Below are 27,342 nucleotides of genomic sequence, written 5' to 3' on the forward strand. Positions count from 1 at the left end.
TTTATGGAGAAGTATGTCAAATACAAGAATGTACACATGCACACACACACACAGGCATCTACTTCACTCTGTTTGAGGGCAATAATTCTGAATGCTATTTCAACCCTCATTTCACCTCCCTGTCACGTGATATACTGCTACGAAAAGAGATTTTTCACACACATGCACATAGGTGCACACACATGCATGCACAGACACAGACACACATTTACACTCTCTCACACACGCGTGCGCACACGCACACACATGCGCACACACACACACATATTGTAATCCAGTCTGATACCTCTCTTTGTGAAGCTTGTGTCCTATTAAGATTTTCTTTTGTACAATTTTTTTGTCTGAATTGAGGTGGTAAAAAACAAATCACATCATGACAGAAAGCAGATTGTCCAGGAACTAATGTATCCTGCATTTAGATTTGGTCAGTCACAGTCTGCTCAAGGTTCACCTGACCTTACCTCAAGTGGCTCTTCAGAGAAAGAGATAGCACAACTGTGGTAACAGAGCTGAAATTAAAGAGATTTTCTTATATCTGATATTTATTCTGTTCAGTGCCTCCTTCAATCGGTCTGTTAAGTTTGTGTGTGTTTTATCCCAGACAAACCCACAAGCCATGGCATCACCAAGGTGGACTGGAACTTCGACAAAAGTCAGGGAAAAGAGAAGTCAGAAAAACCATCAACCAAAGTCTTGGCAGCACCAGAAGTCGTCAAACAGAAGACATTCCGCAGACAGGTTTCACAAGTGGAAAAGATCCAGGTGAAAGGCTTATATTACTCTGTCTACTCCAAGATGGAGACAAGCTTGATATCAACAAATGATGACGTCAAATACTCAAACAACACAAAAGTGGCTGTAATGTTTGTGTGTTTGTCTCTTCTGTCTACAGCCTTTACTTGGAATATGACATGACAGTTATTTGTGTATAATGGGTTATACTTTCACAGTATATCAACACTTACATGATTACAAAACCCAGCAGTATATCAACACTTACATGATTACAAAACCCAGTATATCAACACTTACATGATTACAAAACCCAGCAGTATATCAACACTTACATGATTACAAAACCCAGCAGATTACAAAACCCAGCAGTATATCAACACTTACATGATTACAAAACCCAGCAGTATATCAACACTTACATGATTACAAAACCCAGCAGTATATCATCACATACATGATTACAAAACCCAGCAGTATATCAACACTGTGAATGATACTCTCCCATGTTGTCATGTACAGATCGACTGCTGGCAGAATACAACTCTGCTGTGCTGAATGGTGCCCAAACTGCCACCTGAAACAGTGTTTTCTGCAGAATTATATCTATTAGTTGCTTTCGATTAAAAAAAGATTTGATCCAGGTTTTGAAAATTTTCGAAAAACACCCAAAAAACACAAATGATACTAATGACAAGTGTGCATCTTCTGCCCTATGCTCCATCATCTTGGAAACTTCATCAACGGCCTGCTCAAAGCGCTCATGATGAATAGATAAAGTCAGAAATAGTATTTTGTTTTAAGCAAGACTTGACCTCTGGAAGAAGGTGAGTTCTTAACTTCCGCTGGAAGAAAGTTCCACAGTGAAGGACCTCATGCTAAGGATCTTTGTCCAAAGGTTTTGTCACTGACAGATTGCGTATCAAGTTTATCAACTCATGTCAGTTTCCTGACTTGGTTGTTCATCCCAAGGGTGAATGATAACATAAAGACTTGTTCTGTTATCTGTTTGTGTGGCAGCCTGGAGACACAGACAAGAAGGAGGACACACCCAAACGGAAGTCAACAGCAGGGGTTGATATGGACCTGCTGCAGCACCTCCTGGCTGAAGACTGGTTTCCAAGTGACACCCCACTGGAGGCCAGTTCCGCTGTCCAAAAACTTCTGGAGCTGCTGTCATCATTCGGGAAGACACCGGCCGTCCATCACAAGATCTGTGACTACATCATCAGTCTACAGGAGTAAGAATACAATGGTTCTTATGAAGTACTGTATATACTGCACCCACATGACCCTCAAGGAATTGCATCAGTTTTATGTCATTTGCCATCTGTGAGATGATGCTGTGGTCTCAACACTTCACCCTAAACATTTTTGGTGTTTATAATTTCTAATGAAAGTCATACCCATTTGGTTTTTGGTGTTTCTTTTTATCCAGAATGACTTCAACTGTAACTTCAAAACATTCTTCACACTACCTCTACAGTAGTAGCTTCCAGATGGTCTGACACATCATATACATAGCCTGACAATAGCATGGCTAGTGAGATGTAAAGTAGACAAAGTGATAGAGGGACTTAGTGCCTTTGTTGAAACCCCAGCTACTAAATTTCCCATAAATCTGCCACTCACTAACCCCATGACTCCAATGTTAGCACACTTCTCTACATACCCAGTTTCCACGCCTCAATCATTCCCCCCTCACCACCCACATGCACCCCTCTCCACATCCCCACCCCTACCAATATATCCCCACCTCTCACACACCCAGCAACAATCCCCATTTCCCCCCACCCCAGCTACTGTATCCCTACCCCTAATCTAGTCTCTCACTAACCTTCTGTTATCTACCACAGACAAACTGGTATGATAAAGCCAACAGTAGAAAGGTTCCAAGAGTGTCTTCTGGACCAGCTGACATGTGAGATGAATGAGATCCGCTCCAACTGTGTCCGCACTCTCCGGGGTCTAGGTATGGACTCCAGCGACATTATCACCGCCATCCTCCCGAAACTTGTGGATCCTTCAGTAAGTAGACAGCCATGCTGGAGCTGACCACTGAGTCTACAGCACACACTGGACCAGCTGGCTAATGTAGAATGGGGTGTGGGGTGTGGGGCAGGTGTTTGGTGGAGCTGACCATTGAGTCTATAGCACACACTGGGCCAGCTGGCTAATGTAGAGCGGGTGTGGGGTGTGGGGCAGGTGTTTGGTGGAGCTGACCACTGAGTCTACAGCACACACTGGACCAGCTGGCTAATGTAGAGGGGTGTGGGGGCAGGTGTTTGGTGGAGCTGACCACTGTGTCTACAGCACACACTGGACCAGCTGGCTAATGTAGAGGGGTGTGGGGGCAGGTGTTTGGTGAAGCTGACCACTGTGTCTACAGCACACTCTGGACCAGCTGGCTAATGTAGAGGGGTGTGGGGGCAGGTGTTTGGTGGAGCTGACCACTGTGTCTACAGCACACACTGGACCAGCTGGCTAATGTTGAGGGGGGCTGGGGTGTGGGGGCAGGTGTTTGGTGGAGCTGACCACTGTGTCTACAGCACACACTGGACCAGCTGGCTAATGTAGAGGGGGGTGGGGGCAGGTGTTTGGTGGAGCTGACCACTGTCTACAGCACACACTGGACCAGCTGGCTAATGTAGAGGGGGCCTGGGGTTTAGGGGCAGGTGTTTGGTGGAGGAGAGGGACTATGGTGTGGGTGTCTGTGGAAGGATGGGAGTGGGGTGTCTGGTATTTTGTTTGAGACAGAATATTTTCCCCGTCAGTGCCAACAGTCATACAAAAGTCCTCTGTTAGGTTTCTCTGAGCTGAAAGTAAAGGACAGTTAACAGGAGAAGTTAACGGAAGTGGAGAGAACAGTACTTCCACAGTTGTATGTTAACAGAAGTGTAGAGAACAATACTTCCACAGTTGTATGTTAACAGAAGTGTAGAGAACAATACTTCCACAGTTGTATGTTAACAGAAGTGTAGAGAACAGTACTTCCACAGTTGTATGTTAACAGAAGTGTAGAGAACAGTACTTCCACAGTTGTATGTTAACAGTACTTCCACAGTTGTATGTTAACAGAAGTGTAGAGGACAATACTTCCACAGCTGTATGTTAACAAGAGAGGTTAAAGAACGATACTTCCACAGTTGTATGTTAACAGAAGTGTAGAGAACAGTACTTCCACAGTTGTATGTTAACAGAAGTGTAGAGAACAGTACTTCCACAGTTGTATGTTAACAGAAGTGTAGAGAACAATACTTCCACAGCTGTATGTTAACAGAGAGGTTAAAGAACGATACTTCCACAGTTGTATGTTAACAGAAGTGTAGAGAACAGTACTTCCACAGTTGTATGTTAACAGAAGTGTAGAGAACAGTGTAGAGAACTTCCACAGTTGTATGTTAACAGTTGTATGTTAACAGAAGTGTAGAGAACAGTACTTCCACAGTTGTATGTTAACAGAAGTGTAGAGAACAATACTTCCACAGTTGTATGTTAACAGAAGTGTAGAGAACAATACTTCCACAGTTGTATGTTAACAGAAGTGTAGAGAACAATACTTCCACAGTTGTATGTTAACAGAAGTGTAGAGAACAGTACTTCCACAGTTGTATGTTAACAGAAGTGTAGAGAACAATACTTCCACAGTTGTATGTTAACAAGAGAGGTTAAAGAACGATACTTCCAAAGTTGTAGTACTGACTAGTTACATGTACAATTTGGTTCCTAAAGACCCTCTGTTGGAACTGTTTAAAATAACAGTTGACATACGTGTAGACAGTACTGCTTCATTACACATGGGCAATATTCCATGTGAATTTATTTTAGTTGTGGTCACCTAATCACCATTGTTTGTCCAGCGTGATGTCCGACAAGAGGCAGTGCTTGCCCTGGTAGAACTGACCAATGTGAAGGACAAGGAAAGTCTGGCTGACCTCCTCAACAAGTTGGGGGTCACACGGCCCCTGTTGTCATCAGAGGATGAGGTAATACACATGATAATGCCCACACTATATAACAAGGACAGAAGTAATTTAATGTCACTTACCTCTATAAAGTAATAACTGAATACACTCTTTGATATGAAATGCAGTACCTTTGTTCCTCAGGACAATGCCCTGAAGATTCTGAGGGACAAGATTGGCCTGACCAAGCAGCAGAGTGTCACTGTGATAGAAAGTTTCCACGACTGGGTGAGTGACTGGGTGTCCAGTTCCATCCCCGGTGTGTTTGAAGGAGAGGAATACATACCTGTAATGGTAAGTAGAGGTCCACCTGGCTGTGTTAGATATAACCTTGGTTTTGGTTTATTTGGTTTACAGATTCGACATTTGATTCCATGTTTGATTACAAAAATTCAGTGTTCAACTGCCACAACATTACCCCATAAACGTCCTCAGTTAAACACTGATTAGGCATTGGGGGTCTTCATACAACCATGGGATTCATTTAAAACACAGGGTGAGTTTTTCGTATGTAATCTCTCTCAGTGTTTTCAATTAAATGCTTGGAGTAGAGACTGTAACAAACCATTCAGCAATACTCCAGCTATATGACAGCTGTCCGTAAATAATGGAGTGAAATCATTGAGTTTGACCATCTGACCATGTTATTCTCTTCAGCACTGTCTAACGGAGGACAACTTCTAATTTGCATGGGGAGCTGAGTTACTGATATTTGTTGTCTGTACAGGCAGGGGAAGAGGAAGCAGGCACAGCCAAGAGAGTGAAGATTGTTTCCCCTGATAGTGAGGGGCGAGACAGTTCTCTTGAGAGGAAGAGAAGGAATAGCACATCTTCACAACGGAGGAAATCTTTCTCTAAAAGGCATCCAAGCAGATCTGTGAAACGTGAGTTGTTAGTGGATAACTGAAAGGACATCTTAGAAAGCAACTCTCTAAAAAAATTTATGTGATTTGAATTTGATTGGAAACAGTCATAGATTTAAATAAATTTGCATTTCCAAAAGCTAATGTCATTAAGAACGGGATCAAGGACTGATCACTCATAGACAGGTGCTTGCTGTATAGGTGTAATATTCAGCAGACAAAAGCTTTGTTTGAAGTCCATATTGAATGTTAGCTTTGTTCCTCTCCAGCTGGGGGCAAGACTTCCTCTGTGGTGGAGGAAAAGAAGCCTGAAGTAACAGAGGAACCCACACAGACCGTGCACAAGTCGCGTCAAGAGAGACAACCCACCAAAGTATCAGATCAGCTGTCAGGAGGAAGAGGACCACACCGTGCTTGCTCCCCCCAGTCCTTCATCCGTAACACCCCGGAACCCGAGGCCTTCAGTCACGACCAGAAACCACGGTTGGTATTGCATGCACGAAGGAGGGCTGCAAGAAACATTTCATGATTAGATGTGTAGTTCTGACAGAGTTATTTCCCTTATCATTCATCATGTTTCTGCTGTCTCTCAGATGAACTATCCTGTCAGCTGTTTTTGTTTGGTTGCCATCATTGTATATCACCCCATTTACTGTGCAAGAGAACATCATTTACCATGTCACAACATCACACACACTCTTTCTTTCTCTCAGGGGCATTGGGGTAGCCTAGTGGTTAAAGCAACCCATGCTCAATTCCCCATATGGGTACAATGTGTTACACCCATTTTGGTGTCCCCTGCCGTGATATTCTGAAATGTTGCTAAAGTGGCGTAAAATTAAACTCACTCACTCACTTTCTCACTCTCTCTCTCTCTCTCCTGTGATATTTCAGAGGAAGCTGGACATCAGAGACCGCTGTCCTCCTTCGGGTGGAGTCAAGGTGTGTGTTCAATGCATTTCTGTGTTGCCATAGTAACCACTGTGTTTGGTTAAGGCTATAATTTCTAGACAGAAGCAACAGTTCCCCTGACCAATATATTTATCATGTCAAGATCCTATTCTCAGTGAAGCATTATAGATTATGGCCATGGTTTAGGCACTCACTTCAAACAAATACTATTTCAATAATTGTACACAGATCATCCCCAGGAGGCAGATTATTAGTCACATGACTTTGTCCTAGGTACTTGTGGGTGGTACAGCCCCTTTGAATATATATTTCCTTCGGCCGTTGGTCTGGCAAATAGCAGTGTAATGAATTTATTGCCATTTAGATTTTTTAGTGTGTTTTTTTTGTGTGTGTTTTCCAGAATTGTTTCATCTGTTTCTCTTCTGTGGGATGCAAAATGTTTCACCATGATTGTTGTCTCAGATAAACATTATCGATTAAGAGAATTGCTATTTCAAATAATACCACATATTAAGATGTATCTTTAGGTTCAATTTATTTCTTTTCACGCATACAAACTAGCATATTCTAAAAAAAAATTGATAATAATGGTTGAATTCTCCAAGTAGTTGGATTTCAATGGCAACGGTCCCAAACTGTCAAGGCTGTTCATACTACCAATAGGAACAGGGTAAGGTAGTTTAAGATGGATTATTAACCAATCAAAAATTGTCTAATTTATATAGAGGCTAACAAAATGTTCTAGAATGAATGCTGCTATGTACTTCATATGATGGATACTCTTCCACAACTAATCATTCAAGCAGTTCAATGCACAGTCACATGCTTTAGAATCTATTTCTAGCACTTGCCAGCCAGAGTAGTTTCAGTTTTCACCCTCTATCTCGGACTACCCCTGTCTCACCCCTACCACTGTCTCACCCCTCCAATCTATCTCACCCTACCCATGTCTCACTTCTACCTGGTGACTGTCTCACCCCACCCTTGTCTCAACCCTCCCCTCTATTTCACACTACCCCTGTCTAACCCTACTCCTGTCTCACCCTACCCCTGTCTCACCCCTACCATTGTCTCACCCTTCCTCTCTATCTCGACCCAACCCTGTCTCACCCCTACCACTGTCTCACCCCTCCCCTCTATCTCTCACGACTCCTGCATCACCCCTACCACTGTCTCACCCCTCCCCTCTATCTCTCACTACTCCCATCTCACCCTGCCAGTCAATCACACCTGCAATCTAACTCACCCCTCCCCTGTGTCACCCCTCCTCTCTATCTCATCCTACCTCTGTCTCACCCCTCCCCTCTATCTCACCCCACCCGTCTCAGCCCTACCCCCTATCTCACCATACCTTCTCTCTCTCACCCCTTGTGACTTCACCTCACCTGAGTCCCTGGCTCTTTTTCTGTCTCCCAAATGTCTCACCCCACCCTTGTCTCACCTCTCCATTCTATCTCACCCTACCCCTGTCTCACCCCTCCCCTCTGTCTCTAGAGTTCCTCTCATCTCTTATTTGGACATAGACTACCAATGAAGGTATCTATAACTTATGTGTCTGTATCCCATCAGGTTCCGCCCCAAGGGAGGTTCTGGGCACTCCTACCCGGAGCCCCATACTGAAAGGTCAGGCCGGGAGTCGTGACCCCGCTGACAGTGGTAGATCCACGCACAGAGGTAAGTGTCAGCTACATAACCTTGCCGATTGTTACTATGGGCACATGACCATTCATTTTATTTCCTGATTCCTGTTTTGTCTTCCCAGTTATAAAACTGAGTTGTGATTTTGGTAACAAGTCCTTTAAATATTGGTCTGTAGGTAAGTAAATAAATTTGACATAAAAATAAGTTCCCCTGACCAATATATAGAGAATCCCCATGTCTCTTCTACCCAGTGACTTTCTCACCCCACCCTTGTGTCTCAACTCCTCCCTCTACTTTCTCACTACCCCTGTTCTAACCCCTACTCCTGTCTCACCCTACCCCCTGTCTCACCCCCTACCATTGTCTCACCCTTCCTCTCTATCTCGACCCAACCCTGTCTCAGCACCCCTACCACTGTCTCACCCCTCCTCTATCTCTCACTCGGACTCCTGCCTCATCCCTACCACTGTCTCACCCCCCCCTCTCTCTCTTACAACTCCTGCCTCACCCCTATCACTGTCTCACCTCCTCCCTCTATCTCACAACTCCTGCCTCACCCCTACCACTGTCTCACCCCTCCCTCTATCTCTTACAACTCCTGCCTCACCCCCTATCACTGTCTCACCCTCCCTCTATCTCTTACAACTCCTGCCTCACCCTTTCACTGTCTCTCTCACCCCTCCCTCTATCTCTCACAACTCCTGCCTCACCCCTACCACTGTCTCACCCCTCCCCTCTATCTCTCACAACTCCTGCCTCACACCCCTACCACTGTCTCACAACCCTCCACTCTATCTCTCACTACTCCCGTCTCACCCTGCCGGTCAATCACACCTGCAATCTAACTCACACCCCTCCCCTGTCTCACCCCCCTCCTCTCTATCTCATCCTACCTCTGTCTCACCCCTCCCTCTATCTCACCCACCCCTGTCTCACCCCTACCCCTATCTCTCACCATACCCTCTCTCTCTCACCCCTCTTTGTGACTTCACCTAGAGTCCCTGGCTCTATTTCTGTCTCCCAAATGTCTCACCCCACCCTTGACTCACCTCTCCATTCTATCTCACCCTACCCCTGTCTCACCCCTCCCCTCTGTCTCTAGAGGTCCTCTCATCTCTTATTTGGACATAGACTACCAAGGAAGGTATCTATAACTTATGTGTCTGTATCCCATCAGGTTCCGCCCCAAGGGAGGTTCTGGGCACTGCTACCCGGAGCCCCATACTGAAGGGTCAGGCCGGAGTCGTGACCCCGCTGACAGTGGAAGATCCACACACAGAGGTAAGTGTCAGCTACATAACCTTGCCGATTGTTACTATGGGCACATGACCATTCATTTTATTTCCTGATTCCTGTTTTGTCTTCCCAGTTATAAAACTGAGTTGTGATTTTGGTAACAAGTCCTTTAAATATTGGTCTGTAGGTAAGTAAATAAATTTGACATAAAAATAAGTTCCCCTGACCAATATATAGAGAATCTCACCCAAGTGTCTTCTGATATCAATTATATCAACACGAGTTGATAAAGTTACAAATATCCGAGGCTTGCCAAGGATATTTTTACTTTTATCAATGAGTGTTGATATATTTGATATCAGAAGACAGGAGGGTGAGATTCTATTTATCATCCAAAATCACTCTTCATTAATTTTCAATGAAAAAATGTACATCTCTGAACATGGTACTGCCATGAGACTTGCAGTGCAGCGATGTCATAGCATTGTGGCGTCATCAAGTACATGACGTCATAGCATTGTCAGGGCATTGTACTAAATCTACTGTCAAAACGATATCTCCTAGGAGATATCGTTTGATCTCACACAAGCGATATCTCCTGTGGAACACAGTTTTGGATGATAAATTTATCATGTCAAGATCCTATTCCAGATATCCCAATGAAGCACCATAGATATTGGCCATGGTTTAGGCACTCACTTAAAACAGGATGGGCGTTCAAATTTTCAGTTAAGTATTCAAATATATTATGCTCAAAAAGTCTCATTTAATTAATTGTTTTTTTAAATATCAAAGTTATTCATGATTGTATTCAACTTCAAAAACATGTTTAAGACCATATCGCTCAGGTGGTTTGTATGGTTGAAGCACAATACAGGTGAGCTACATCACAGGGGCACTTAATGACCGTGAGAGATATAAAGACGTTAAAGACCTGTGTTTAAAAAACTGCCAAGAAAAGACTGCTCATATACAGATGTGCCCTGAATGTCTATTGTCGAATCTTCCCTAATGGATAAACCCTAAGTAGCAATGTTTCAGACTTAGCAGTTGCTGCTGTAATGACCTTACACCAATACCTGATATCACACCAGCTCAGTACAATAACTAAAGCAAACTTGTCACAATGATCAATCTAATCACAGACCTATGTCACGGTACTTGCGTCCACCAAGTGAGCTTGACTAATTGCCATGTTGTTAGTGGAATATTACAGACACGCTCCATCTAGCCCAGTAACACGATCAATCAGGTGATCCTTTCTTGGTCAGAAGGATTAAGTTAATCCACATTAATCCTGGAGTGTCTATCGTAAACTCCTTGCTATATATCGAGATCCAGACCCTCGGCTGATATTGTGCGACGGCTGGGAGGGCAGAACATATATATCTTTGTTGTCAGACAGGTATCATAGTATACAGGCTAAGTAGCTGGGATGTGGGATCACTGTTATCTCAGAGCTCAACAGTAGGCTAATACCCCTTCTTCCAAACTGTATGGTGAGGGGTGGGGGGAATCGGGGTCCCCCTTATGGTTGCCTGGGAGGGCCCAGTGAGTGTTATGAGTACAAATTGAGTTTATTGAGCACCGTGTGTAGATTGTGTATACACATGTATGAATGGGGTATTAAATATTGGCCTCTTTATTGATTTTCATTATAATGAAATATTGCTGTCATGAATGATTAGTGTGTGTATTTTTCTGGATTTGATTTTAACAGAAAAAAGTGAAAACTGACTGCTCTTATTGAATTATTTAAACATTAGTTGTAATGTTACCTGAGATAACTTACTTGGAATGAACATAAAATATTTGTCATTGTGTTAAATTACATACAAACACTAATATGCATGTACATAGACAGGTTAAATTTGTAATTTAGATAGTTGAATAGACTGACGTTTCTCAGATTGAGAGGTGTTCATTTACTAGGTATATAAATGTCTGTAATAAGCCAGGCCTGTGTGTTATTTATGAGGTGAGTAGCTGGCGTGTGACCACCTGCGTGTGGACTGTCCCCATTAGCCCCTGCCACCCCAGACTCGCCCTGTGTTACCCTGATATCTGTCGGGTGTGAAGCAGTCACACACAACCACCCTCTGTTCTGCCCTCTGACTCAGATTTCAGAATACAGATCTTCATTCCCAAATCGTCACCCAGGGTTAAACATGCAGCCATTGTTATGTGAGCCTGCCGTGCCTGGCAGCAGTTTCAAGGTACACTAACACACTACTGCCCGACTGCTCATCAAAGAGCAGGTCTCTGATTTGTTGATAACTGGGCTCATAGGGGCATTTGCCCTCTGTGACTTCTCAGTCGTGAAAACAGTGACCGTTTTAATTAAATGGCAAGTAGAGTTGTTAGTTATTCACAGCGTCACCATTACAAGCAGGTAGGTTGTTTTTTAAGTGATGTCTATATACTTACCTGTTAGTGATGTTGTAGATACTGTAGTGGGTCATGTGTACCATGCTACAGTGGTAGGTGTCCCAATCTGTTAAATGTAGTGAACTGCTACAGTCACAGAACATCACCTTACCACTTGGTCAAGACTGAGATAATACTAGTATCTCAAAACTACATTGAAAACATATCCGGAGTAAAATATAATTTGTTCTTTTTTTACTTGATAAATAATAATACAGATATAAATATTTTCTGATTTTCTAAAAAGTCATAAGAAGTGAATTATCTTATAAGGACATTACTAATATCATTAAGGAATCATTCTTATTAGTTTAGATTGTGTATTTTCATCTTTGATTGTTTGAACTACATTGACTGAATTAGACAGGTTTGATATTTCTGACAGAAACATACATCGTGTTGTGGTCTCTGGCTGGTGTCATTTAGTGCTATTAAGTTATGGTTGAGATTGGTAGTTTGGATAATGTCTCATTTAACATGTTTAGAGGTAACACATTGTGATAAATTACTTGTATATATCAGTATGTACATCAGTATTAAAGTGGCAATGTTCTTGGTATATAACATACACACTATCCCTGTCACCTACACCTGAGCACTACACATATTGACATGCACCTCCAGCATATACAGCTGACCCTGTCAAATAGACACTGAATCATTAACAAAACAGCATAATTGGATACTTTATTTGTTGTTGTTTTTTTATTTGCCTTCCAGTAATTAGAACATTTGAGAAGTAATTTCCAGTAATTACTTACTAATTAGATATATTTTGATGCAGGAAATTAGCATAGTTCTGAAAACAAAATTGTTTGTAGCTAGTTACAATCAACCAACTTGACCCAGCTCTCTGGCACCTGAGTTGACTTTATTGGTACTCATTAATGGCAATATATATTCAGGCTGACATTGGTCACACTGTTGAATAGCTTGCAGTAAATATTTATTCCATTCAGTTGTTTCGCCTACTCAACATGTACCTATGATATTCTTCATCATATTGTTGGAGATGAAAAGTTTGGTGAGACCAAAATATATTTGTTATCAATTTTCATCAAAGTTCTTGGGGAGACATTAAAATTAGATTTGTATATGTTTTAAGCAAACATTTGCTGTACAATTCTGGTTGGCGAATGTTTTTCACATGGAGAATGTATGTATGGTAGGACGGTGAATGTCATCAAGTATAGAAGACAGGGAACACAGACTGATCTGTCTTGGGAGTACTTTGGGACAATCAGATCAGCAGGCACCAGGTACTGCGAATGCTGTTTTCCTGTATATATGTTTGGTATGGATAATGTATATGACAACTACTCCTCACCTGTGGTCTGTGTAGGAACTAACCAGTACCCACAGCTTACAGACATGTCACACCTGTATATTCTATCTGACTTCACCTGGTTTAGGAGCCACACATTTGTGTATTTGTAGTGTTTTATATAAGTATTTTTTCATCAAATCACTTAAAATTGACAGAAGATGATTGAATTTATGCACATTCCTACACAATGGCAACAACAATATGAAAAACATATGATGATTGTAATTTGTGCCGTTTCCTTCTGCCCATCTCATACACCTTCCTGGATACAGTCTAACAAAACATAACCACCCTGTGGTGACAGTAACCATGGATCTGTTATGAAGGAGACCTTATGTCCGGCGATATCTATTTGAAAGGGACAACTCATCTGACAGATGAAGTTTCATCAACTGATTGTTACATATCTTGTTAAACCGTGATACTTTCCAGAACTGAGATCAGTCATTGTGATTGTAGTAACACTATCAAGAGACATCATGACTTGCAATAGCAGACTTTTATGAAAAAGAACAGTAGAAATTGTATGCAAATGTGAAAGGGGAAGATGAACTGATCAGCAGCCTCTGTTTAATGATGTGTAATGTTCTCGCTCTGTTGATACTTTTGAACAGCATTATGACCAGAGAGCAGGTGCTTCATGGACAACTGATAGTGTTAGCCGACACCCATCCAGTCACATACTCATGTCTTAATTACAGGATGTCATAGATTTACCAGACATTCCAACAATTTTGATTCTACTTAAACTATTATTTTCTTAAAGGTGAAGGCCATTCTGGGAAGCGGGATTCTGGGCAGGTGCTCAGTAAGCGCCTGATAGAGTACGCCAGGATGAGCTCAGACAAAGACTCAGACCTTCATTCACTGTCAATGTCTGCTGGCTCAGATCATCAAGATTTGGTCATTCCGACAGAGATCTCGCAACAAGTGAGTCATCATCTTCTCAGAGTATATATCGCTGTTCACAGCAATTGGCTAAAACTGAAAGGATGATGTTGGTGTGGATAACTGCCTGAACTTGTAAAACAGCCACAACTGATATTTGATATCACATGTCACAAGCATCTCCATCCTTCATCTTTAATATTTGTTTTCGAAATACATATCCTGTCTAGTTCATGAATATCCTGATAGGAGCCATCTATATGTGAGTGTCTGTGGTTCTAGACGGAGGTTCACTCCCAGGAGGGGCTCAGCTTCTATGACTCGGGCATCGGCAGGGACATATCTGACTCCTCCTCCCAGGGCAACCGCGTTGGCCCTGTAGCATCGTACAAGAAGAAAGTAAACCAACGGCAGCTGTCACCAGTGAAGTCTTCATCCAATGGGCCATCACCCCCGCCTAAGAAAGGTCAGAGTCAGTAGAAGTATCCTGGATGTACCAGACTTTGTGGTTTGTGGACTGTGTCTTGGGTGTCCTCTGTTCCATGAATTCCATTCACATTTACAGGCTTTGTGATGTCCACATGCTGTGATGCAGCTTTTAGAAACTGAAATAGAAGTAGCAAGTGTGCTAGAACAGAAAAATAATAATTCTTAGCATGAATCATCACAGAGATTCAAGGTCCCTTCATAAGGTTCCCTCCATTCCCCACATAGCAAGGAGCAGTTCCAGTCTGAATGTAAGAAATTACAAATGATGCAAGAAAACAAACAGTTCCAATGTTGAAGGAAAGATTACAAAGCATTGTTTGAGATCATATTGCAGGGAAAAAGTGGAAAAAACTATTTGATTGTTCTGTTATAGGGAAAGATTGGAAGGAATTCTTTGAGACCCCAACTGCCGTAGAGAGACGAAGGATGGGCATGGTAAAGAAGGACTTTGAGGAAGGCAACATGAAGAAGATGTCCAGTCTACCGCCTATCTCCTACATCAGCTCTGACCTCCCCACATCCCCCGGGGAGGCTGGCCTCCGACTCCTCCACACAGTCAGGGTGGCGGAGAAGGTGGGTGACTGTCAGCCACAGAACTGGAATGCATATCAAACTTCCACATTCGTATGATTCAGAATAATCATAATACCGTTCAAGATTGGTATGATGCAGAACATGAACAAATGCTGTCCTGTAGATAGTAACTTGTTCAAAACTATGAGTTTGTTTGTTTTCAGGACAAGTCGGACTCCGAGAAACACAAGGTGGAGGCAGTTCCGGGTCGTCTCAGTGTCCACACACAGAATGTGTAAGTGAAAGAGGTGGTCCAAGGAAGGAACTGTACATGACATTAAAAATGTGAGGTAGTGAGAAAGAGTGTTTGATAGTGAGATAAGCAGGGATGAAAATATAATTATTTATTCAATATGTCTTAATCCTGGCCTTTGTATCTACATTAAGAAAGTTAAGCATCCTCTGAGAAATAGCACAGTAATGGATGTAACACCTACCTGATGTTGACCACTCGTTCATCTGTTCCAGAGACTCTGGGAGAAGTAATTTTGGTGTTCTCCAGATGCAGTGGACAACCAATGTTCCGGTCGTTCCTGTGTCCGGAGCTCGACAACGCAGGAAGAAGGCTAGTCACATGACAAGGTCGTACAACCCTGACCTTACCCTGCCTCCACTGGACAAGTCTGGGAACATCCTACATAAACCCCAGTAAGTGGCCCTAGGGTTGATATTGGTGAAGCGTACAGGTGGAGAAGGCAGTCTTCCAGCACAGATGTCCTAGAAAGTATGGCTGCTTTTGGGGATCAATTGTTCACAAGCAAGTGTGAGATCAATGAAAATATTTGTGAAGCAGGTTTGTTTCACACGGTGACCTTGTTGATTTCTAATATCTAATCCACTGATGATTTAGTTGTGGGTATGTTAGACATTTTCACATTCTATCCAATCACCACTAAACTTCAATATATGTCAAGTGCATAGGATTTGCATATTTAACTGATGGGCAAATACAATATAAACCCCTGTTTGATGCTGGCTAAAAGTGAAACATGCAAGAAATGGTTGTTCAATTGGCATGTAGTTTACATAGGTGTTGTGTTTGTATTTGTGACTTTAAGTTTGCATTGTTTCGGTGACTGTTTTTATCTTGATAATGTTTGAATCCAGGATTCAATGGTATTCTTTGTTTTGGCCAGCAGTTCACATGCTGTTTCTCATTGATGAGATTCTGGCTGTGCTGCTGTCACTTGCATCCATTCACACAGATCAACTTAGTTCCCTCCACAGCAGCTGCCAACAGTTCCTCAATAGACATCCTGTGGGGATGGTGGGTGAGAAGTGACCCCTGGGGCCCAGGAGTTGAATAATGGCTGATAGATACAGGTGATCTCATGTTGGAGATGACTGGTGTTTCAGCAACTAAACGCAGTGGTTTTCTAATAATGATGGCCTTGGTTCCAGGATCCCCCACATGGACGAGACCAGGTTCCCGATGGTTCAGTCAGCGGTGGAGAGTGACTATGTCTGGGAGAAGCCCCTGCCACCTCCACCCATTACCAAGTCTCGCACAGTGATCTCCCCTGTCCGCAAGATGGCACATGACCATATGTGTCGCCATTACAAACTAGCCAAGAAGAAACTACATCATTACATATCTGTAAGTAATGATGGGGAGTAACTCTGTATTGATTACAACATTTATACACTTTGTACCTCAAGGGTTTTCATACATGATGTACTAGTATTTTAGAAAATAATATTGTGTTTATATTTACAGAAAATAAGATTTAAATGTACAATCAGTATTTAGTAAAGTTGAGTAAGAAGGATTTTTGTGACTATTCAGAAAGGATGTATACTGAAATGTTGTAGGTAGATTTAGAATAGTTCATGCTTCAACATGTAGACAAATGTTTCTTCAATTTTTTCTTGCCTCCACTCATATAAACACCTGTTATCACATATTCCACTACTACACAGTAAAGACGTGTAGTGTTACTAATATAGGGGAATACTGGTAGATATCGGGTACATCCACAGACCAGCTTGAGTCATTGGTGTGTTTATGTCTCACACCTTAACTCTCCAGCAATACCAGGAATACTATTGCCAGGACTAAGTGTTGTTCCACCGTGTTGCAGGCCGACCTCCTGTATTACTACATGATGGGGTGAACTAGTGAGAATCATTGTGACATGTAACATAACAATTACTCACATGTGTTTTCATTAATGAATGATTCTTTTTAATGCCTACCTAAAGATAACCAAGTATTTAGCTAATGTGGACTTAGCTGAAAATATACTACCAACCATGAATAGGAATGGTATGGCTGTATGTGAGTGTTGTCTGGTCAGATGTTGTAGTCTCTTGTAGCCTTTCGGTTTTCTCTTACTCACTGTTTATTTGTACTGTAGTTTGGAATGACTCCTGTTGTTGGTGCTGTAAGTGATGGAGACATGGGATGTTAGCACCTACCACCACCCACACATCTCACACCCCTCCTTTTGAAATTACACATTTCTAAAGGAACTCCCAACCCATATTGATTTAACATACATGTTTATCCATTTGGACCCGTTTGAACCCTTTCTAAATAATCATGTCCTGTATGTCTGCCATGAGGATGGCACCTGTCTCTCCCATACCACCTGCATGCCATATTAACCTGTGTGATGACACTTTCAGTAGCAGCATAGCTTCTCTTTTTGTATTATCCTTTTCTTGATGGGTGTACCTTTCATTTCATTAATTACCACAGGTTGTTCATTTTGCTTTTCAAAATAGATCCTATTCTTATGGCTGTTATTTAGCATACAGTGCCAAACGATGTATTGGCCTGGTTTGTGTAGAAACTGACCTAAGCCATCAGACGGATACAGTTAAAGAACATGGGGTGGGAGGGTAGGTGGGGGTGTGATAAAGGTGGGTACATGTCATGGGGTGAGGGTAGGGTGTAATAAAGGTGGGTACATGTCGTTTGAGGGTAGGGTGTAATAAAGGTGGGTACATGTCGTTTGAGGGTAGGGTGTAATAAAGGTGGGTACATGTCATTGGAGGGTAGGGTGTAATAAAGGTGGGTACATGTCGTTTGAGGGTAGGGTGTAATAAAGGTGGGCACATGTCATTTGAGGGTAGGGTGTAATAAAGGTGGGTACATGGGGTTTGAGGGTAGGGTGTAATAAAGGTGGTTTCATGTCGTTTGAGGGTAGGGTGTAATAAAGGTGGGTACATGTCGTTTGAGGGTAGGGTGTAATAAAGGTTGGTAAATGGGGTTTGAGGGTAGGGTGTGATAAAAGAGGGTACATGGGGTTGGAGGGTAGGGTGTAATAAAGGTGGGTACATGGGGTTTGAGGGTAGGGTGTAATAAAGGAGGGTACATGGGGTTCGAGGGTAGGGTGTAATAAAAGAGGGTACATGGGGTTTGAGGGTAGGGTGTAATAAAGGAGGGTACATGGGGTTTGAGGGTAGGGTGTAATAAAGGTGGGTACATGTCGTTTGATGGTAGGGTGTAATAAAGGTGGGTACATGTCGTTTGAGGGTAGGGTGTAATAAAGGTGGGTACATGTCGTTTGAGGGTAGGGTGTAATAAAGGAGGGTACATGGGGTTTGACGGTAGGGTGTAATAAAGGTGGGTACATGTCGTTTGAGGGTAGGGTGTAATAAAGGTGGGTACATGTCGTTTGAGGGTAGGGTGTAATAAAGGTGGGTACATGTCGTTTGAGGGTAGGGTGTAATAAAGGTTGGTAAATGGGGTTTGAGGGTAGGGTGTAAAAAAAAGAGGGTACATGGGGTTGGAGGGTAGGGTGTAATAAAGGTGGGTACATGGGGGTTGGAGGGTAGGGTGTAATAAAGGTGGGTACATGTCGTTTGAGGGTAGGGTGTAATAAAGGTGGGTACATGTCGTTTGAGGGTAGGGTGTAATAAAGGTGGGTACATGTCGTTTGAGGGTAGGGTGTAATAAAGGTGGTAAATGGGGTTTGAGGGTAGGGTGTGATAAAAGAGGGTACATGGGGTTGGAGGGTAGGGTGTAATAAAGGTGGGTACATGGGGTTTGAGGGTAGGGTGTAATAAAGGAGGGTACATGGGGTTTGAGGGTAGGGTGTAATAAAAGAGGGTACATGGGGTTTGAGGGTAGGGTGTAATAAAGGAGGGTACATGGGGTTTGGAGGGTAGGGTGTAATAAAGGAGGGTACATGGGGTTCGAGGGTAGGGTGTGCAAGTTGTGATCCTGAACACATAATTGGAAGTCAAATGAGGATGTAACATCTGGGTGAGTTAGTTTGGTTGTTTCTAATGATAAACACCATGTTATGCAGACCATACCCAGAGCAGGTTAACCCAATATCACATTGTTGATGTAAATTGTTTCCAGAAATGTCATCCCCAGTGTATTAACGATGTGTCGCAATAGTCATCAGCATACAGCAGATAGCAAAAGACATGCACTTGACAGTATGATTGACTTGATTTTGAAATTTTTATAAATAAGTTTTTAAATATTCTGTGTTTGGGAATGGTGTTTTAGGTTTGTGTTGAGCATCTGCATCATGTTTTGGGTTATCTCTTCCAGAGCAAGTCTCCAAGTCAATTCCCATATGAAGCTAAAAGATCCAGCCTTCACGACCTTCACCTTCCCAGTCTCAACAAATCCAAATATACCCGTCATGCAACTTTACCACCCCTACAGCTGGGGATGCTCATGGATTGCATCAGAGTGGATGCCTAGTCTGCTGCAGACCTACTACAGTTTATGTGGAAGGCCTACTACAGTGTTGTTACAGAATTACTACAGCTTGTGTTATTGACAACCCCTGTTTTACAGACTAGCCTAATTGTCAATGAAAAAGTATCACTTGCCTTCATGTATAATATAATGTTTTTCAATATAATATTTTCTCAGGCAGAATCTTTTTACATACTCAAAATTCTTATATATTTGTTACTTTCATCTAATGTTTAAAAAAGAGGTTTTACATGCACTTGTTGAAGTCTTTAGAGTTTGTAGATTTATTATGATTAGTTTACCATTTTGTGTTGCTTGGATACATGTTTTCTTGCAAATGCGAATTTCTATTCCTTTCAATCAATGTAAATGAAGTGTGATATAATCATTAAGAGAACCTTGTGGTTACTATGTAGGACTTCTGGTGGGTCTGTATTACTGCTGGAGCATCCACCAGACAACAGACTTCACTCAGATTCAGTCCCAGTGCCTTAGGCTGTGATTTAATGCTGATATTTCAGTGCTGTAAATATGACTAATTCAAACAAGGAACTATCTATTATTCATTCTCCAGGTTTTTAGATTACTTTTCTTGTATAAATCTTAAGAAAAAGTATGATTACTTCACAACTATTTGAGATATATCTTCATAATTTTGTAATTTTGTAAAACTCATTTGTTTCAGATTAGTAATCATTAATTATTTCACAAGATTTTCATTAAATCATTATTACTTCTCAATGATTTGAGACAACATAAGTTATATTTGGGATTACACTTTCTCAGTAAAGTACAAATTCTAGTACTTTCGTTTGGTTGAGTCTAATCCGGGATTTGAACACATACACTCAGAGTCTGGCACCTAATTGTCTGCAACAAAAGCGTCAACCACCTAACATTTGTTACATTTGAAATAAATATAACATATGTTACATTTGACCACTTTCTGGCATCATTCCAGAATTTAAAATTTCCTTGTTAATGAAATTTTGTGTTTTGAAATATTTATTCATGACAACTAGGGCTAAATCAAATTGTTGACATTTTTGTCATATCAAAATTCACATATTTCGCCTGTTTCGCGATGATATTTTGATATGATGTAAATTGTGTTCACAATTATAATCAAAGAATGTGCTAATTCTCGATCAGAACAATTTATTTGTATAAGCCCGAACTTCAACCTTATATTTTGTTCATTATATTAAATATTCTGAGTATATTATCTTTGGTAATGTTTGCAATAATGCCTCACATTACGTAAAGAGTAATCAGTATTATATTCAGTTACCAGTCACAACATTGTGCAATACATATATTTATGTTGATCTCAGGGTTCCCAGGACATGGCAGTGGAGACCTGGCATCCAGTAACTCATGGAAAACAATGTCGCCTTCAACACATATACATCCATACAATAAACTGGATTGAATTTTCACCTGTATTTAAACATTTCAGATCTAAAGTACTATTAATAATTTGACTCGTACAAGCGTGGATGCCAACATTTATCAATTCTTTTAATCCAATTCAATTAAGATCCAGATTCAGGTCAATTGTACATACAATATTAACATAATTTCTGATCTAGATTTGAAATGAAAACTATGTATTGGTAGTCCAAACAATGTCGTCATGGCAACAAAGATGCGCGTCTGGCAGTATGTATTTATAAGCTCTACATTCTTGGTACAAACTATATATGTATAGGTCACTGTAACTGTCAGTGATCTACTTCCCTCAGTTGTCCTGTAGTTGCCTCTGCTAGTGAATCAGCATGGGGTCACCCAGACTTGATGTGAACAAGACTGTGATACTGTAATATCTGTGATAGATCTATATCTGAAATGATACCATTAAATATTTGCAGTGATCAGTTCGTGTGTTTTCTTGTTTGTCCACGTAACTAACAGCAGAAATAGCATCCCCCATCAACACTAACAAGACATTGGGATTTCAGGGTGTTTGCTGTATCTGTGAGTAAGTGAGTGAGTGTGTGTGAGTGAGGTGTACTTGTATGGCGTCAGCTCCTTGATGGAGGAAAGCCCACATGAGGCGACCGCTTCAGGTAGAACCTATGAGTCCAGTCGCTCATGTTGAGCAAACCTGGATTGGAACCAACGATTATGCCGTGCATTCTCCAGGAGCCCAACCCTGACTGGCGCCTTCCTGTGAATGCTATGATGAATAACATATTTTTTTTATTTAAAGCTGGTCTGACAATGGTACATCACCTACATGCTAGACAGAGCTGTTGTACCACATTACAATGGCCATTTGGGCTGCAGAATTCACCAGGGAGATCCTCCAGTACAAAGTTTGAAATGCTCGTGAAAACGGGTGAAAATGAACTGTGCTACTTTGCTTACCTTCCACGACCTTTTATACACGAGAACATTGCCCAGCACTGGACACTCGGACATAACGCCATGGCCATGCGGCGAAGATTTGTCAGACATTCATTCACTCACCGACGCTTACTGCATGGCAAGATGGTTCATAATTCTGAATGAGGAAATATGTCCCACTCCTCTGGCAGCGTCTGGCCAACTTCCCCAAAGTAGTCGGTGGGGTGTGCCATCAGAACACAGGTCTCTCTGTCATGTTCTAGACGTGTTCACTGGGGGAAAGGTCTGGGCCCAGTTCAGGCCATGACATTATAAGAGTTGTGTTGGTAGTATGACGGTTTGTGGCAGTCGGAGATGAGCGGCATGGGGAGAGTGGGGCGTCCTGCGAGACCAACATTTGTACCAACCAGACGTGCAGAGAGTTGCGCCAGGCCGACTGGCCGGTGTCCTTTTGAAGTAATTAACGCCAATTATTATTGTTTTGACAGCATGGGGTCGTCTCACCATTTCAGTGAATTTAGCTACCATTAACTGCTTTAGAAAGTAGTGAACATTTTTCACAAAGTATAAGGAATGATACATTTACTAAACCATGCATTTGCAATCATGGCTGACGTACAGATAGATCTTAATTTTTTCCCGTCCCATCGTGGAGGAAGACGGTTAGTGCATCAAGGTTACATGTTTAAGAGCAATAAGAAGAGACATTCCTGGCAATCGAGGGAATTTATGTTGAAGACATGCCCTGCAAGACTGTCAACAGTAAACGACATCTTGACCAAGAAAGAAGCATTTCATAACCATTCAACGGGTAGACGTTGAATTGATATAAAGGTAAGATGGTAAAAGGTTGTATTTAACTTTTAAAAATGTATATCTTTTTAATATTTGTTTTCATGTCTTAATTCTTTGGCTATGGTATAACATTTTTAGGGCATAACACTAATCAGACATGAAACATTTTCAATTCCTTTAAACGGGTGAGAGAGACCATGGAGACCACCTTGCTTGCTACCGGGTAAACCAGCCCTCTACTAGCCATGTATCGGGAGGAAGTGACCAAACCTCAAGACGGAGACTGGACGGAGGAGACCTTCCCCAAACTACCCGGCAGCAGACAGGAAATCGTACTTCACGAAACCGACGGACCTAATCATCTAGACATTTAGCATGGTCGCCTGAAGATGGCGATTAGAAAGGCTCACCCATCCCTGTTTCAATTTATTGTGTTCTTGAAACGGGAGCAGAAAAACAATGAAACCCTCCTTCACCAGTACATCAGTGGAGGGAAGAGACCACAAAAGAAAAGGAAGTATGGAAACTTAGACACCCGCTTCTTGACGCTCATGGAGAGACTTCAGACACTACAATGTAGTTTGTGGACGATGTTGCTGCATGTTTGCTCTTTGAATAAAATGAAATGTATGACATGTGATTGATTAATTGAAATGCATGAAAAGTGCTGAAAATAACTGTAAGAAATAAGATTAAAACATATTTATTTCCAATGAAAGGAACCGGATTTGTAAACAAGCATAAGGTTCTATGAATACCGCTCCGGGATGAAAATATGTAAGGTGCTTAAAATAAATGTATGTTATGTATGAATATTGTTCAAACTTTTATTTAATGTATGAAAAGCGCTTCTAATTTTTTTAAACGTGATTGATTACTTTATGAATAAATGAAGGAACAACAGTATAAAATGTACATGTTTGTAATGAAATTATTATATTATGTAAATAAACGCATCATCTTGTCATAGTAAATAGCTTTTCACCCAACTTTCTTTCTGACATGTGCCCCGTGAAGATCCGGGTTAGAATATTGATCTTCAGTAACCCATGCTTGTCGTAAGAGGCGACTAACGGGATCGGGTGGTCAGGCTCGCTGACTTGGTTGACACATGTCATCGGTTCCCAATTGTGCAGATCGATGCTCCTGCTGTTGATCACTGGATTGTCTGGTCCAGACTCGATTATTTACAGACCGCCGCCATATAGCTGGACTATTGCTGAGTGCGGCGTAAAACTAAACTCACTCACTCACTCACTCATTCACATAGCGTAGTAACTAGAAAAGGTATATCACAGCCAGTCAAAACTTGAGTCAAACAAGGGTGTAGCTGACCCCCCGTGCTTTGTAATATATCTATCAACGGCTACCCATACTTATAAATAATTTCAAGAACTAGCAAATACCAGCACATTCTGCATTGTCAATAACCTAAGAGTCAACTCTAAGGAAATCAAATATGGTGGTATCTGGCACTCCACGAAAGCAAGGGAATCACTGGACTGTTGATAGACAAAGGGACTTAATTTCATTTCACTCAGGTTTATTGACATTCAAATTATTCAAAGGTTAATAGGACCAGTTTTACATACGATAGTGAATTTGGGGTATGGACTGAATTTGAAATAAAAACTCTCGTACCAGAAAAAAAATTAATAATAGGGATATATATAAAGCGCCAGTGTCCACCCACGAATGCATGCTCATGGCGCTGGGAACCTATGTACAACTTGTTCAGTTTGACCTGATCAAGTGAATACTAATGTATTAACTGGTTGAGTCTATTATTGTCAAGGGGTGCACATTTGTAAGTTGATTGTCACCATGTCCGAACAAGCCGAGACAAGGTCGCCGTTTGACATATCAGTGTCGAGAAATCGTCAGCAATGTCCTAACTTTCTTTAAAAAAGAAGCTACAGATGGTTCAATGTATCCGATTCGGGCTTTTAGGCACTGAGTGAGTGAGTGAGTGAGTGAGTTTTGTTTTGCGCCGCTTTTAGCAATATTCCAGCAATATCACGGCGGGGACACCAGAAATGAGCTTCACACATTGTACCCATGTGGGGAATCGAACCCGGTTTTAGGCACTGAGCAGCAGCAGTGACATTAATAACATTTTCTGCTCCCTTACTTAATGAAGTTAACTCGACCTGCCGTTTGTGCCATTTGACCTCCCGGGTCATGCATATGTAGAGTATCTTAGGTCAAGCTGAACAAGCTGTACAAGGAGAATGAAGAGTCACTGGAAGGCTTTAATGAAAAAAAGAGTCCTAAGAATTTTCTTGAAAGAATTTGTTGTTTTAGAAAGTTTTATGTGGAGTGGCAAAGAGTTCCATAGGAGTGGAGCAACATGTTGAAAACTTTTCTTTCCGTTGGAAGAGAGGCGAGCCGGGGGAACTACCAGTAGATGCTGATCTTGAGAACGAAGAGTCCAGGATGGAACATACTGGGTTAACAGGGATGATAGATATGAAGGAGCAAGATTGTTGATACACTTGTAGACGATGCACAGAACTTTGAAGTCTATCCGGTATTGGACAGGAAGCCAGTGTAGAGATATTAGCACAGGAGATATATGGTCATCTTTAGAAGATAAAGAAATAACTCTGGCTGCGGTATTCTGAACTGGAGCCTTTTATGTGTTCTTTAGAGAGTCCGGTGAGAAGGCTATTGCAATAGTCAAGGCGGGAAATTACTAGACAGCTGACAAGGATATGTGCACTCTGCTTGGTGATGTACTTCCTGATTGTGCCGATGGTACGAAGATGTTGGTAGCAGATCTTAAACAGATGTTCAGCTTGTGAGGACAAGGATAGATCAGACTGCAGCTGCACTCCTAGATCCTTGACTTGTCTTGAGGTAGAGATACAAGCAGAGGCAATCTTCACTTGATCCACATTCACCTTGTCGATGTGTTGCTGTCTTCCCACTAACAATACCTCAGTTGTTTCGTCATTTAGTTTTAGTTTCCTTTCAGTCATCCACGATGTTATTTCAGATGTGCATGTTTCAGTCTGAATCTTTGTCAAATACGCAAGAAGAAGCCGACACGCTGTTCCATGCTAAACATGCATCTTTTGATTCCTCATCAGTTGTCATTTCCTCAGATGACTCAGATGTATTTGTCTTGTCCTTAGCAAAGAGCACTCACATTGCAACCAATATTTACATCAAAACTGGTACAAAAAATAGCCTAAGATTCATTGATATCAAGAAAGTTGCTACAGCTTTTGGTTCTAAGCGTTTGTAAGACCCTTCCTGGCTACACGCATATATACTGTATGTTATACTGTCAGTTCTTTTGTAGGCAGAGGGAAGGTTAATGCATTCAAACTTCTTCAACAGGAATATCAAGAAGCTTTCCAACAATTTGGGAATGAGTGGACTGTGCCATTAGGTTTGATTGACTAACTTCAAGCATTCACATGCCACCTGTATGCCTCAAGCTCTTAAATAATGGCTGTCAATCAATTGCGATACCACTTATTTGAGGTGGGAAAAGCGGCAATTGAATCAGGACAATTGGCACCCTGCTTTGATTGTCTATCTATGCACATCCTGAGAGCAAACTATCAAGCTGCAATGTGGAACAACTGTCTGGAAGGTGAATATCCAACTTCACGGGCAACAGATGGTCATGGATGGGTGGAACAAAATGATCACATGGAGATTTGCTGGATGACAGGACCTCTTGCTCCAGATGCAGTTCTTGAGTTCATTTTTGCAAGTACACAACGGTCTGTAAACTGCCAAGTTGTCAATGCCTTACCAATGGACTGAAATGCACTGTGACATGTCGGAACCAGACTTGTGACAACATGGTATGGGAGGACCATGACATGCCGAAGAGTTACACTGATGATGAAGCTGACGTATATGATGCGGAACAGTGACTATCACAAACCAATTTAAGGAAATTGAAGGCGCTGTCACTATTTGAAGTTAACGAGTTGTCTTAAGAATAAATGAAATGATGAGTTTTCGAAAGAGTTCTTTGTGCTTACAATTTCGACTCTTAAAATCAGGAAAAAATATGATTTAAAGGTATCAAATAACACAACTTGATTTTAATTAAATACTTTTCATCACATTAGCACAATTTTACCTCCTTTTTTACATGTCCAACCTATTTGCTGAACGTTTCTCATGATAAAAGCTTGGAATTGACATTTTTTCAAATGTTGGGTTTTTTTGGCGGCCATCTTGGATTTAGCCTCGTCTGACTCTGAGCTACCAAATTGAGATGTCCATCATACTTTTTTGATATATAGAGACATAAACGAATATATCTGAGTGGTACCAATATGTGAATTTTCCGCTCCTGACTCATGGCCTAAATACTCAGCCATGCATTTATTGAACGTAAAGCAATTGTCAAGAATGGATAGGATTGGTGTGTAAGGTCATATTTTCTTGGATAAATCTGTGAACAGCAAACACTCACTGATTTCTGTAGCAGTCATCACTACAATGCAGTCT

At 41.6% G+C, this 27,342-nt stretch overlaps 1 protein-coding gene across 1 annotated transcript in view; it reads left to right on the forward strand.

The window, feature by feature from the left end:
• Positions 1-19,692, forward strand: part of LOC124281577 — a 64,858-nt gene extending 45,166 nt beyond the window's left edge. The window contains exons 28-43 of the mRNA XM_046717521.1: positions 602-762; positions 1,753-1,973; positions 2,589-2,760; positions 4,593-4,718; positions 4,842-4,991; positions 5,425-5,581; positions 5,830-6,043; positions 9,291-9,394; positions 13,870-14,033; positions 14,274-14,457; positions 14,854-15,053; positions 15,218-15,288; positions 15,522-15,701; positions 16,455-16,650; positions 17,256-17,319; positions 19,567-19,692. Coding sequence (XP_046573477.1) covers positions 602-762; positions 1,753-1,973; positions 2,589-2,760; positions 4,593-4,718; positions 4,842-4,991; positions 5,425-5,581; positions 5,830-6,043; positions 9,291-9,394; positions 13,870-14,033; positions 14,274-14,457; positions 14,854-15,053; positions 15,218-15,288; positions 15,522-15,701; positions 16,455-16,650; positions 17,256-17,319; positions 19,567-19,595 — 2,393 coding nt within the window. The 3' untranslated portion in view covers positions 19,596-19,692. The remainder of the gene's footprint in view (positions 1-601; positions 763-1,752; positions 1,974-2,588; positions 2,761-4,592; positions 4,719-4,841; positions 4,992-5,424; positions 5,582-5,829; positions 6,044-9,290; positions 9,395-13,869; positions 14,034-14,273; positions 14,458-14,853; positions 15,054-15,217; positions 15,289-15,521; positions 15,702-16,454; positions 16,651-17,255; positions 17,320-19,566) is intronic.
• Positions 19,693-27,342: the final 7,650 nt, after the last annotated feature.

The sequence above is a fragment of the Haliotis rubra genome, unplaced genomic scaffold (assembly GCF_003918875.1).
Source record: "Haliotis rubra isolate DU_JTF1 unplaced genomic scaffold, ASM391887v1 Scf285, whole genome shotgun sequence".
NCBI classification, from domain to species: domain Eukaryota; kingdom Metazoa; phylum Mollusca; class Gastropoda; order Lepetellida; family Haliotidae; genus Haliotis; species Haliotis rubra.